Here is a 13,849-nt window from a genome sequence, read left to right as displayed (position 1 = left end):
CAGCAAAAGTCTTTGGTTGACAAACAAGACTAAGCTGGTCCTGCAGGATCACCATCAAGACCAAGGTTTTCGCCAACATGACCAACCTCCTTGACCAACAAGACCAAGCTAGTTGTGCAGGATGACCAATATCTAATTAAGCATTCAGTTGGTTACCAGTATAGTTTAACTTACCAATAAAAATATTTTCTGAATGACCAACTTTTTAACCACCTTCAGTCCTCTGAAAGCAGCTCCCAGCCGGTAAAAGTTGTTTTTATTTTTATATAGTTTTATTTATTTATTTTAGAGAACATTAGTAAACTTTTAGAGGAGTTTTGAACACTCACAGTATGGTGGTCTGCGGGGAGACCGCGGGCACCGTCTCCAGGTTTAAATGCATACATCTGACGGTGGTTCGGAAACACAGACACCGACTCGGACACGCGGAGACCCCGTCCGGACCTCCGCCGAGCACCAGCAGCCCGACCAGCACCAGCAGCGGGGTTGAGGCGGCTCGGCCGGTCCACAGCGCCATTGCAGAGCCTTACAGCCCAAGAACCATTGAACACACACCACCGCCTGCAGCTCAGCCCTCTACCCGCTCCAGGTAAACCCGCGCCGGGATCCGCAGGCCTCCAGCGGCTGCTCTGCTCCTCACAGTCCGGTCCGCTCCGGGGAAATAGGGCAGTGTGTTACACTGCAGCCGCTGCGCTGGGCTTTCTTTCCACACCCGTTTTCATAGTAACCCCGCCCACCCTGCACTACTATTGGCTAGAAATATAGCCATGAACTGCTAGCCAATTGAAGCACAGACGCCGGGATATTAGTAACCAATCCTGAAGCAGCAGTAGGGCGGGGCTTTGCGGAAAACGGGTGGGAACGGAAAAACAATGAGAGGCTAAATTAGAGTGTGGGAACAAAAAAAACTTTAATTAAATGTAATAAAGCTGTAATATTTATTTATTTTTTTTAATAAAAAAATGTATGTTTATAAAAACATAAAAAGCCGTTTCAAAATTCTAGTTGAAATTCGTGCACAATTCTACCTATCTCTATCTCTCTAAATTTATTTGGCCACATTTAGTTAAGCAACTAATTAGTTATTAAATAATAAACACTGCTTAAATAGCCTTAACATTATTTCTGTACTTCAGTAAATTTCACCTATATCTTTATCCCATCAAACTGAATGGACTGTGTTCCCCAGCCACCATATTTGGAGTTTTGCTGCCCTCTGCTGAAAAATATCCTAAATGCTATAAAAAAACAGATAAGTCAAGTCTCAATTCTTTGTGGGGTGAGATTTGGTCAAATTTCAGGTCTTTGTGGAGTGAAACTTGATCAAATGTCTGTTCGTTTGGTGGTGAGACTGGATCAAGTCACTAGTCTTCCTGGGGTGAGACCTGGAATAAATAAAAGCATTTACTGTATTGTTATCACTCCTTTATGACTCCTATTAGCATCCAGTATGATTACTGATTAGTTGTTTGTTATACGATCACTTAAACAATGATTTATAATATCTTAAGTAGTGTCAATTCATAATTAGTTGAGATATTTTGTCATAAGTACTGCTAATTAATGCACCTTGGTTGTAAATCGTTACCTAATGCAGTGGGGTCGTGGCCCCCCAGCGGGTAGCAGAGGTACTGAAAGGGGGCTGTTTTGGGGAAAGTTCTGGGGAGAGATTTGCAGAACCCCTGCATTAATGTATTCGATGCTGAGTTATAGTGGAGATACGAGACTGTGGCAACACCATTTTTATTTATTCAGAGTAAGATGTGTCAACATCCAGCATGACAAAAATTGTACAAATTCCACAATTTAAAAATGAAAAATCACAGCAACTTGTGATCTCACACATTTATAGCAAAACTAAAAGGTCAACAAATTCATGCTGTGTTGTACAAAAATAAATCAAACTTCAGTTCCACAGAGAGCACAATAGTTTGTACAAAATCCTGTCTTCATCGATGATTACTCAAATCAACCTCGAAATGAAGAATTTAGAATAAATAAACTCTGATGAATTCACAATAATTCATATGAAATTTCAGCATTCTAATATGTGACACCTTTTTGTTTTTCCCTAGGTAAATAGTCACAGATATCTTCTTGTTCTTCTTGTTCTTCTTTTTTAAATTATTTGATATTATGTAGCAACAGTAGATGAGCAGCATGTTTGTGCTTAAAATCCCTTTTCCATTGTACTGATAACGATAATTTTATTCAAAAACTGATACTAGCTATTACTCTATCGAAAGCATTACTATATTGGCAAAAAGCTGCAGACACGATGCTGTGATGAAAGGCATATGCAGTCATGGAGGATGGTGTCCGAAAAGAGGACGAAGAGTTGTACAATGGACGAGATCCGGTGAAAGACAAGCATCTTTTGCAGTCGCTCTCCAGAAGGCAAAGTCTTAGCGTGGTTGCTACCGCAGGTAACAGAACAGAAAGTAGTAGTAGGGGTGGATAGGAGACGTACTGTAGTATTGCAACACTTCCCTTCACTGCTTCAGACAACACTCCAACACTCCATCCATTGGCCTGCCCGCTTTTACGTTTTTCCCTTCTTTCATTTTTTCTTTCGCCTCTCGTTGTGATTCCATATATTGATTGAGTATTTTTTAATGATTTTGTACAGTGATAGACATAAAGTGCTGCTGGGGATTTTAATGTTCCTAGAAGATACCAAAATGAAATAGCATCATTTAATAATTCATAATATTACTGGTAAAGATATTGTCCTCATTTGTGTTCAGATTCCCTGTAGTCTCCACCCGATACAGTCCAGTAACATCCTTGCCATTCTTCTTCTTCATCTTCTACTTCCTCTTCTTCTTCTTCGTCCCAATCGTGTGCCGAAGAGACACTTGGAGATTGCACACCACCACATGTGACCATATATCTTTAGGACAAGTGCAAATAGTCTACTGGCACATAAGTGGGGACAATGACCCTGTAAGTCCCGCTTTCATAGTTCATTTATATATATTCTACAAAACCCTTCTTCTTCCACTTTAGGCTCCAAGTACTGCTGTAGTTCATGTAAAACCATCAGAACATGGAAACGAAGGTGTCCCTGTGCATTAAAATTGTCCTAAATTAACAAAAATAAAAAATAAAAAGAAAGAAAAAGATTTCTTTGCCTGTCTCGAAATTGAATGTTCACGTATACCCACTTTAAAAATTTAGTATTAAAAGATTTATAGAAAAATCAATCATTTACACACAGTAAAAAGCATCTTTTTTCATTTTTTTTGCCTCCCCACTCCATCCACTATGTATGTCTACAAACAGGAAATTGCATATACCCCCAACTGTTTCCCCAGATTGCCTCTCATCGTCATAAACACTGTGAATATAGTCGTAAATATTGCTGATGTGGTGTGAGATAGATTCTAGCTACGATTACGATAGGACGATAGGATTAGGATCATGCTAAATGAACACTGATGCTGGGGTGGTCCTAAGAAGCTCGTTTGCCATTACGCTGATGCAGATTTAATGACAGTAGCTCTTTAGCTACCAACACCAAATTAATCAATATGAAAAAATAAGAAAAAAATACTTTTTTTCTTTTTCTTCTCGAAGTTAATGTTCTTCGCTAAACTCTGGGACTTCCACCATCAGGTTTCCGTGTCATGATGTTTACAATAAAACTGTGACATTCATACATCAAGTTGATTCCATTTTTGTGTTTTTTTTTCTTCTTCTTCAATGCTCTACAAATGCTTTCCAACAACCCAAATGCTCTCCCACGTTCACGCCGCCCGACGACCAGGTGCCAACTCTGGAGCATAGTTACAAAATAAAAGTCCTGCCATTTTACAATCTGCACACAAAAACATCTTCCGAAAGTCCATAAAATCATTCAATGAGGAGAAAAGATCATTTTTAAAAAGTAGCTAATATCTTTGCATGTTCCTTGTTTAGATGTTTAGATGTTCTCGTTTAGATCTTCGATCTAAAGCGCTTAGTCAGCAAGCATTAAAAAAGAATGTATATCCAATATCGTTTGCCTTACTGTTCAGAAATATACACTAAAATGTGCATACATGAGCAGCTAGAAACATTACATCACACTATGTTAGCTCATATGAAAACGTACAAAATGTGAATGTCTTCAAAAACTATTCTGCCGAGAACTAGAATTATTTTCCAAAGCAAGACCAAAAATAAAAGGGAAATCATGAAATAAAAGTCATGAAGATTTGTAAGCATAACACTTTTGAAAGAACATAATGTGAATATTTAACACTGTCTGCTAAATTACAGCAGCAAACCGCGAGGCATCCCGTTTGTCTTGTTCTTGTTTTGTAAATGTCTCTTTTTTTCCCCACGATTTCCACGATTATACACACGACAGAAGCCTCTTAGTTTGCTGATTGGCTAGACTTGGATCCCTTGTACTGCTTGTTTTATATTCTCCAGCAGGGCTTTGTTCTCTGGGCTCTGGTACTGGTCTTGATTTGTGTACATGTCAGTCAGAGTGGTCACGTACGCGTCAAAGTTCTGTTCACTTATCGGGTCCTGGAGACAACACAGAGGAAGTCATAAGTTAGAAAAGACGTCAAAACTATAGATAACTAACTATATCTATAGATCTATCTTAAAGCGTCTTTTAGCAGTTCACAGTACATTCTCCAGTGTTAATTTACGCTTTGAGGCAGTTTATCAGACTAGGTTTTTATTGAAAGGAAAATACTGAAATATCGTCAATAGGTGTTGATCACTGGAAAATGTGCAGTGTAATGCACTTTTATCAACAAACACACGAGACGTAAAATGGATATACAGTATGTGGCTCATTTCAATGAGACAAGTAAACAAAAAATGATAAAAAGCACAGGACTGTCATCATGGTTTCACACTACATTTTGTGTGGGTACAGCATGAAGCAAGGAAGAATGGAGGATGGAAAAGGACAAACAGTATGCAGACAAATCAAAAGTGTTTACATTAGCTATGGCTGCACTGCAATAACATGGCTACACTGTATCTGTTTTGTAGAAGCTGTAGAAGATCACATAACCCTGTCGCTGGTTCACGCGTTGTTCATCCTTTAAGCACTTTTGAACTGACTGCTCACTTGTAGCCTAAAAATCTAAAGCTTTTTTTTTTTTTTTTAGATATAACAATAATTTCCACTATCTCTAGTAATGCCCCCAACAACACTAGGAAGGTCAAGACTAGCATATCGTCACTGTCCAATGAAAAACAAGTATCTCCACATAACATTATTTGAACAGACAAACTGTCCCTTACACCAAACCAACATTTCTTGATGAACGGACTAATAGAAATACTTAAAAATGACCTGAAATAAACTCTTCCACTGACTTCCATTGAAAGTTTAGAAGGTTTTTTCTCTCACCTGTAAAGTTGCTGTTTTGGACATACTTGTTTTTCATTGGACAGCAACGATATGCCTTCTCTGATACATGTGAAGTATTTTTGGGAGTCATGTGGGTAGAGAGCGCTGTCTACCCACCCAGAGAGACAGCAAGGCCAACTGTGCTCTCTCAGACTCCGGCTGCTGATGTGAAACAGCATGATCCAAATCGATTCAAGTTAGAGAGCCTTGAATAATAGTGACACCGCCTTAAACCACTTGACCACTCAGAGCCCAATCCCAGCTTTCTGATATACGAATGCTTAAACTGCCTGAACTTTAACATTAACACTGAGCATGTGCCATCACTTATATATATACAGTGCCCTCCATAATTGTTGGCACCCCTGGTTAAGATGTGTTCTTTAGCTTCTCATAAATTGAGTTTTGTTCAAAAAAATATAGGACCACGATGGGAAAAAAAAGTAAAGTCCAACCTTTAACTCAAGTAAATTTTAAGGGGGAAATAAAATCCCTGACTAAGAAATAATTATTCTTCATAAAATCACCTGTTCCACAATTATTGGCACCCCTAACAATTCTTAGGAAATAAATTTAATAAAAGTATTTCTGTCACTTCTACAGTAGTTTACGAAGTTGATCAGAGTATGTAGGAACATTTAATTAGTAATTCACAACTTCCTGTTTCCCTGGGGTATAAATATGACGTGACACAGAGGCCATTTATCTTCAACATGGGAAAGACAAAGGAACATACCATTCAAGTGAGGCAGATGTGTGTTGACCTTCACAAATCAGGCAATGGCTACAAGAAAATCGCTACTCGCCTACACCTGTCCATATCTACTGTCAGAGGAATTATTAAGAAGTTTAAAACAACTGGAACAGTGGTAAACAAGCCTGGACGAGGACGCAAGTTTATTTTGCCACCACGCACAGTGAGGAGGATGATAAGAGAAATAAAAAGTTCTCCAAAGCTCACTGTTACAGAATTGCAACAAATGGTAGCTTCTTGGGGTCACAAAGTCTCCAAAACAACCATCAGGCGCTATCTACATGCCAACAAGCTGTTTGGGAGGCATGCACGGAAGAAACAATCATAAACGCAAACGTTTGGAGTTTGCTAAGCGGTACTATGACTTCAACTGGGACCGTGTGCTCTGGTCAGATGAAACAAAGATAGAGCTTTTTGGCAACAAATGCTCTAAGTGGGTCTGGCGTAACACAAGAGCTGAGTATGCAGAAAAGCACCTCATGCCCACTGTGAAATACGGCGGGGGATCAGTGATGCTGTGGGCCTGTTTCTCTTCTAAAGGCCCTGGGAACCTTGTTAGGGTGCATGGCATCATGAATGCTCTAAAATACCAGGACATTTTAAAACAAAATCTGGTGGCTTCTGCCCGAAAGCTGAAGATGGGTCGTCACTGGGTCTTTCAGCAAGATAATGACCCTAAACATGTGGCCAAATCTACACAGAAATGGTTCACCGCACACAGAATCAAGCTCCTCCCATGGCCATCTCAGTCCCCAGACCTCAACCCCATTGAAAACCTGTGGGGTGAGCTGAAGAGGAGAGTGCAGAGGAGAGGACCCAGGTCGTTGGATGATTTAGAGAGAATGTGCAAAGAGGAATGGTCAAAGATCCCTCTTTCTGTATTCTCCCATATTGTGAAACATTACAGGAGAAGATTAGGTGCTGTTTTGTTGGCAAAAGGGGGTTGTACAAAGTATTAACATCAGGGGTGCTAATAATTGTGGCACACATGATTTGATGTTAAATAATTATTTCTTAATGTGGGATTTTTTTCCTACTGAATAAATTCACTTGAGTTAAAGGTTGTATTTTACTCTTTTTTTCCATCGTGGTCCTATATTATTTTGAACAAAACTCAATTTATGAGAAGCTAAAGAACACATCTTAACCAGGGGTGCCAATAATTATGGAGGGCACTGTATATATATATATATATATATATATATATATATATATATATATATATATATATTGCAATGCTTAATAATGTCTAAACTAATATCAGTGAATTATTTGCTGAGACATTACTTAACCATTTATAAATGTTTTTTTTTTTTTTTTACTAATGCTAAGTACTGTTAATTAATGTACCCGTATTGTAAATTGCTACCAAAATCAGTGTTATTCACTTATAACTTAACAGTGGTTATAATGTTATGGCTTATCAGAATAGTAATCAAGCACTTAAACACATATTTTTCACCCCAATGTATAAACTTAGAATTAATTATGCATTCATTTTAATTATGTGATGCAAACCATCAGTAATAGTAAAATCAAGATAAACCATTGCTATCAAAATGAATCTGTTATCATGACTAATCTCATCTTTAATTACTGTTATTGTTGTTATGAACTAGACTCATCTGTATATCTAAAACATATTGCAACCCTTTTACGTCATGTCAGTGATATTATCAGTGACTGGAGCAGGAGAAATATCTTACTTTATCTTATAGTCTCTGACACAAGCATGACTAATAACACATAAAGTAATAGTTACATATCCATTTAAAAGCCATGCAGAGTGGAGGTAGAGAGGGGAAAGTGATGCAACAGATGAAAGAATAATAACAGAAGAGCAGTAGACTATGAAAATGAAATCCTTACTCGCTGATGCAACTGTAAACAGCTGTTATTTCTAAGTGGAGGCTCTTTGTGTAGCGGCGGTTTCTAGAGGGGAAGGCAGAGATCTGTTAGGCTGCTGAATCCGGCAGGAACATCTTACACCTCAGTGGAATTCTAGCACTGTGCAGGAAAATGCCTCACAAACCTCACACACCTTCTCACCACAGTATATCTCTTTAAATACATCATCAGCAAAACGGATTAAAGAGTTATCAGAATCAAGGGCCACAACTTTTATATACTGTGGATATATGTAAATCTATATATCTGTACACTGTGTATAATACAATACTGTGCAATGGTTTTAATATATTGTTTCAATGTGGGCTTGCACAATAGTCTGATTACTGAACATATAGTATCATAAGGCAATTAAAATCAAATGTTTACAATATTTTATTATATTGTCACCTTCCTCAAATATTTGCCTAAATAATCTCCTCGTTATGCTGTATGGCCACCTGTGGTCAAATTTATTTATTATTCCTCAAAAGTCAAAATAAAATGCGAATTAGGCCATTTAAAAAGCTTTCCAAGCTTTCCTTTCTTCACTAAACTAATCTCCATGATTCAGAATTTATGCCCAATCAATAAGTAATGAGATTCTTACTATAATATAAAGGTTACTTCTTATTAATAAGGGCTATAAACTGTAAATATTGCATAGTTGTTTAGTCTTATTATTGAGTTTTATTGAGTTTTAAGTCTGGATATTTAGTCAGCAAAATAAACATAAAGTCTCCAAATATAACTAGAAATGCTCTACAATTTTGGCTGTTAAAATATTAATACATTTTTATTAATATTTCTTTATCAATATTTAAAAATGTTGAATTAGGATTGTTTCTGATTGGTTCTACTACAAGATTGTATGATAAATTATCCTTTTAAACCATTGCATTTTTAAATAGCCATTAAATAAATAACGGGCCTATATTTTTTTAAATATTTTTTTTTTACTTTTTTTACTAAACACAAAAGGAAAATCCCCACTGATCTGTTTTTAATTACATAACTACCAGAGGCAGATTATATCTGCCAATATAATTTATCTAATTCCAGTGATGCAACAATATTGGAATTAGATAAATTATATTGGCAGATATAATCTGCCTCTGGTAGTTATGTAATTAAAAAAAAAAACTTCTAGAGAAATGTTTTGAAAATTCATGTATTTTTAATATACAATATATTGCAGAAAAAGTGCTATAGAATATTTTTACAATATACTGCAGCCTTAGTTACAGGCACCAAAGCCAAAGCATTATTAGATGATGACTATAATTTATATAACTAGACTCCCATACAAAGAGCTGTGGAGATGTTGTTTGTATTCATTCTAATATGAGTGTTTTCTTAAGCAAATAAACTGTTACTGCCCAGATAAAGCATTTTTAATTACATAATTCAATTACATAATTTATTGTGGTTATCACATGTAATTACACCTTTTGCACAGTACTGTGTATATATTTAACATACATCATTCAATAAACACATTATGTTTATGAATAAAATATCAAAGAAGCAATATGTGTAAGCGACAGGGCCTTATTACATGCAAACCTAACCAATAATGTGTTTTTTTATATGAGCAGCTATGAAATCAAGAGTGAACAATGTACACATATGTATATATTTTTGATTGATTTAAAACACTTATTCTACATCGTTTTTTCATTATTATGCTTGTACTGTCATGGTATCTGTTCAGAGTTCAGAGTAACTCTTTGCTGTCAGTTCTTTTACAGTTTATTTTTTGGGGGTCAGGAAACAAAAGCAAAATGAATGCTATGGAGGAAAGCTGCTTTTGTGATGCTTTTTACATAACTAAGCTCAAATATAGACATATTTGCACTGCAAATGATAATAGATCCACATTGCATGTGATATGGGAAGTAGCCGGTAGAATTAGTCAGTATAAATCTGATATTAAAGCATTGTTTCTGCTTTGCGTACATACTGAGCTGTGACATGTGTCACTGACAGAGATATGAAACGGTGAGACTAAAGTTTCAGCCTGCTCTGACTGGGTGTGATTAATGTTAAGCATGGTGTAGGCAGTGTTTTTAAATTTGTACAATAATGGTGACTCATTTTAATTAATTTAATTTACAGCATTTATCTCAAGCTCTTATCCAGAGCGACTTACAGAGTCTTGCCCAAGGACTCTTATTGGTGTAGAGCAATTTAGTCACCCAGACCGGGAATTAAACCCCGGTCTCCCACATGATGGGGTAGCTCACTGGCAGGTAGTGGTGTTATCCACTGCACCACACCAACCACTAAAAAGCAGTTAGATGTTGCCAGTGTGATGATAGTATGCTTTTGTCATGGATATCATACAGTCAAAAGTTTAAACACACCTCCTCATTTAAAGTTCTTATTTTTTTCTTTCATTATTAATTAATACTGAAGTCATCCAGACTATGAAGAAACACATAAGGAATCATATAGTAACTTAAGAGTATTTTGGTTTGTTTAAGTGCTCTTATCTGGGGTGCAGTTAACATGCGGTTTCTGAGGCTGGTGACTATTATGAACTTATACTGTACAACAGAGAAAACTCATGCTCTTCCTTTGCTGGGTGGTCCTGATGAGAACCAGTTTCATCATAACTTTCTTGATGGCCTTTGCGACTGAACTTGAGAATACTTTCAAAGTTTTTAAAATTTTTTACTTGATTGACCTTTATTTCTTAAAGTAGTTTTTTCTTAACTTAGTTGAGTAGTTCTTGCCATAATATAACTCAAATAGGGCTATTCACTGTATACCAACTCTACCTCTTCACAACTTTACAACTGATGCTCTCAAACACATTAAAAGGCAGGAAATTCAAGTAATTAACTCTTGATGAGTTTAGCACAGCTGTTAACTCAAAGCCTGAATTTTAGGTGACTCTACCTCATAAAGCTGACTGAGAAAATCCAGCCAAGATGTGCAAAACTGTCATCTAAGCAAGAGATGCTACTTTGAAGAATCTAAAATATAAAACATATTCTGGTTTGTTTAACATGCTTTTCATGTTTACTAAATAATTCCATATGTTTTTCTTCATATTTGAATTAACTTTAGTATGAATCTACAAAGCAAAACATTTTGTCTTGTGCTGTAAATAAATATTTTGTACAGTACTCCTGCTGATGATGTTTGGTGGAAATGTACTGTGTACACTGCGATACTGCCCACTTCAAATAATGCACACATTGTGTTTTTATGGGTCATGGTTGTTACTTTCTAACTTTATCCATGTTATATAATCTCTGCCAGTGACCTTGCCTTATCAGATCCGGCCGATCATCATGCCGATTAACTGCTGCTTTTTTTCATAACGCTGACTCACTCTGTATCTCCGCAGCACCATCACATTGGCAATGTAAATTAAAGCAGTAGCGTCTGAATACAGCATGCAGAGTAAACTGTTGCCTGAAGCCACAGAGAGCTATGGTCTGAAAATCAACAAGCTGCAGCGCAATGCTCTGCTCTTTCCATTACTTGCCCGCTATCCATTCTCAATGGTGGCCCTTACCATATGAGGGAGCTGGATATTAGCTAAACTGTTAATCAGTGACTGGCTGAGGTTGGCCAGCTCATGCAGGAGAGATTCATTTTGCTGTTCAATCACCTTGTTTTCTTCCTCTATTGACTTCAGATTAGACTCCATTGTGGTAATCTGGGGGAGAGAAGCGGTCTACGTTAGTTATGGATGCACATGGAAACGAGATTAGCTTTATCACAATGCAAATACACTTTATTATCTCTCGGGTGTGATGCAAGTCATTATTCGGTTTGGATCTGAGACTTCGCACAGTGCTGCAGACTGGAACAAAGGAATGCGCTCATCTCAAATGAATCAAAACTCATTATACTGCAAATTTCATTAAAGCCGTGCCAAACACAGCCGGGGGGTTGTTCTTGTGTTTATTAACAGAGAGTACATATACATTCACATATCACACCACACATAATTGAAGCTAGTGTAGCACAGAAGCATAAGGAACTACACAGATCAGCCATAACATTAAAACCTCCTGTCTTATATTGTGCCGATCCCCCAGTGCCACCAAAACAGCTCTGACAAGGCCTCTGAAATTCCTATGATATACAGGGGTTGGACAATGAAACTGAAACACCTGGTTCAATAATTTATTGTCCTGACGGACAGTTCTGGTGGAAATAGGAGAGTTGAGGTACACATTAAATTCTGCCGTGTTTTTATGTTTTTGGATACAATCCGGGTTAAAACCCGAACATCCCTTTCAGACAGCTTCCTCTTGCGTCCACAGTTAATCCTGTTGGATGTGGTTTGTCCTTCTTGGTGGTATGCTGACATTAATTTGTGAGCTGATGTGACCTCCATGGGTAACATCAATTGTCACTGGCTAACTGGTTGGTCATCCTTCCGTGGAGCTCTTTTTTTCAGGTGCTGTTCACTGCATACCAGGAACATCCCACAAGACCTGTCTGGTGTTTCAAATATTTGTCAATACTATTTGGCTCAGATCTTTACGTCTGCTAATTTTTCCAATTTCAGCATCTTCAAGAACTGACTTTACACTGTTAACGGCTTCGATAACGTGTAGATCAACTTCAGAACATCTTCCTTACCTGTGTTCTAAGTTTGATCATATCTGACTCCACCTGTGAATTAGATTCACTTAAATCTTTGATTTCTTCATCCAGCTGTTTAATGTCCTCGTCATTGTCTAAACCTGCAGACAATCAGACAAAAATGCAGCTGTAACATTTACACACAGCAAAATCTGAGATGATAACTCTTGATAGCAGACAGTTATATAACAGTGGAGTTTTAGCATTGGCCAGTTGCACCAGCTGAATGAAGCTGGATTGTAGGTTAGGGTGTAAAGTCTAAATCCTTACTCATATATTAAAGGAAAACTCCTGTGTAAAAAGACTTTTGTTGTAGTAAAACATGATAAAAAGTACTTACCTTTGATAAATATCACACCTCCGCTCTCCCACAGCGTTACGAGATCCAGAAATTTTAAGTTTGTCCAAACACCCTTCAGACTGGGTGACACGGGGCATAATTTGCCCCGATAAATCGCTTTTTCTACCGTTATCCAGGTTCAAAGTAGCTCCACGCCTTCTTGCTAGTATCCGGAGAGCCCTGACATTTAAAACGAGGCATTAATAACTTAAAAAGTGCACAAGAAGCTTATTAAAAAACACTGTTTACCTCCCGTAACGCTAGCTTCAGCTCCGTGTGCCGCCATATTTGTACTGATAATGTCACAGACATTGGAATCTATGCATATGCATATCTATGTTATTTTTAGTTCAGTAATGGTGGTGCTCGTAGCTGAAGCTCGTGTTACAGGATATAAACAGAGGTTTTTAATAAGCTTCTTGTGCACTTTTTAATTAGCTTTTTTATTAATGCCTTGTTTTAAACATCAGGGCTCTGGATAAAGGTGGAAAAAGCGATTTATCGGGACAAATTATGCCTCGTGTCACCCAGTCTGAAGGGTGTTTGGACAAACTGTTAAAATTTCTGGATCTCGGAACACTGTGGGAGAACGGAGGTGTGCTATTCATCAAAGGTAAGAAATTTTTATCATGTTTTACTACAGCAAAAGTCTATATACATCGGAGTTCTCCTTTAAATGTAGCTAGTTTAAAACCCTTTAACAAGATTTGGCCTGTATGTAGGCTGCAAGTGTAGGTGATAAAAAAACACTTGCTTACTGCTTACTGTCCATTTGTGAAACGAAACATCAAAATTACCATTGCTTGGCCGCTGTTTTAATGTAAGCATCTCCACCCCTGACAGCCTGGCCTTCTTCATGGCCGATGTGGCACGTGGGCAACCTGACAGACTGTAG

The 13,849-nt window shown here is 37.4% G+C and overlaps 2 protein-coding genes across 6 annotated transcripts in view; both read right to left on the bottom strand.

The window, feature by feature from the left end:
- LOC103028918 (peroxidasin) overlaps window positions 1–680 on the bottom strand; it is an 88,309-nt gene extending 87,629 nt beyond the window's left edge. The window contains exon 1 of the mRNA XM_007257326.4: window positions 330–680. Coding sequence (XP_007257388.3) covers window positions 330–517 — 188 coding nt within the window. The 5' untranslated portion in view covers window positions 518–680. The remainder of the gene's footprint in view (window positions 1–329) is intronic.
- Window positions 681–1,727: 1,047 nt separating this feature from the next.
- The window catches only part of myt1lb (myelin transcription factor 1-like, b), a 196,315-nt gene continuing 184,193 nt past the window's right edge, over window positions 1,728–13,849 (bottom strand). For 4 of the 5 annotated variants that reach the window (XM_049463879.1, XM_049463882.1, XM_049463878.1 and 1 more), the window contains 5 exons: window positions 13,752–13,843; window positions 12,612–12,715; window positions 11,533–11,676; window positions 7,986–8,048; window positions 1,728–4,518 (listed from right to left, as the gene is read on the bottom strand). In XM_049463879.1, coding sequence (XP_049319836.1) covers window positions 4,378–4,518; window positions 7,986–8,048; window positions 11,533–11,676; window positions 12,612–12,715; window positions 13,752–13,843 — 544 coding nt within the window. In that variant the 3' untranslated portion in view covers window positions 1,728–4,377. The remainder of the gene's footprint in view (window positions 4,519–7,985; window positions 8,049–11,532; window positions 11,677–12,611; window positions 12,716–13,751; window positions 13,844–13,849) is intronic. The other variant, XM_049463881.1, reaches the window with a different exon arrangement.

The sequence above is a fragment of the Astyanax mexicanus genome, chromosome 14 (assembly GCF_023375975.1).
Source record: "Astyanax mexicanus isolate ESR-SI-001 chromosome 14, AstMex3_surface, whole genome shotgun sequence".
NCBI lineage: Eukaryota > Metazoa > Chordata > Actinopteri > Characiformes > Acestrorhamphidae > Astyanax > Astyanax mexicanus.
The sequence above is the reverse complement of the archived record's forward strand: the minus strand, read 5'-3'. Positions and strand labels throughout refer to the sequence as shown.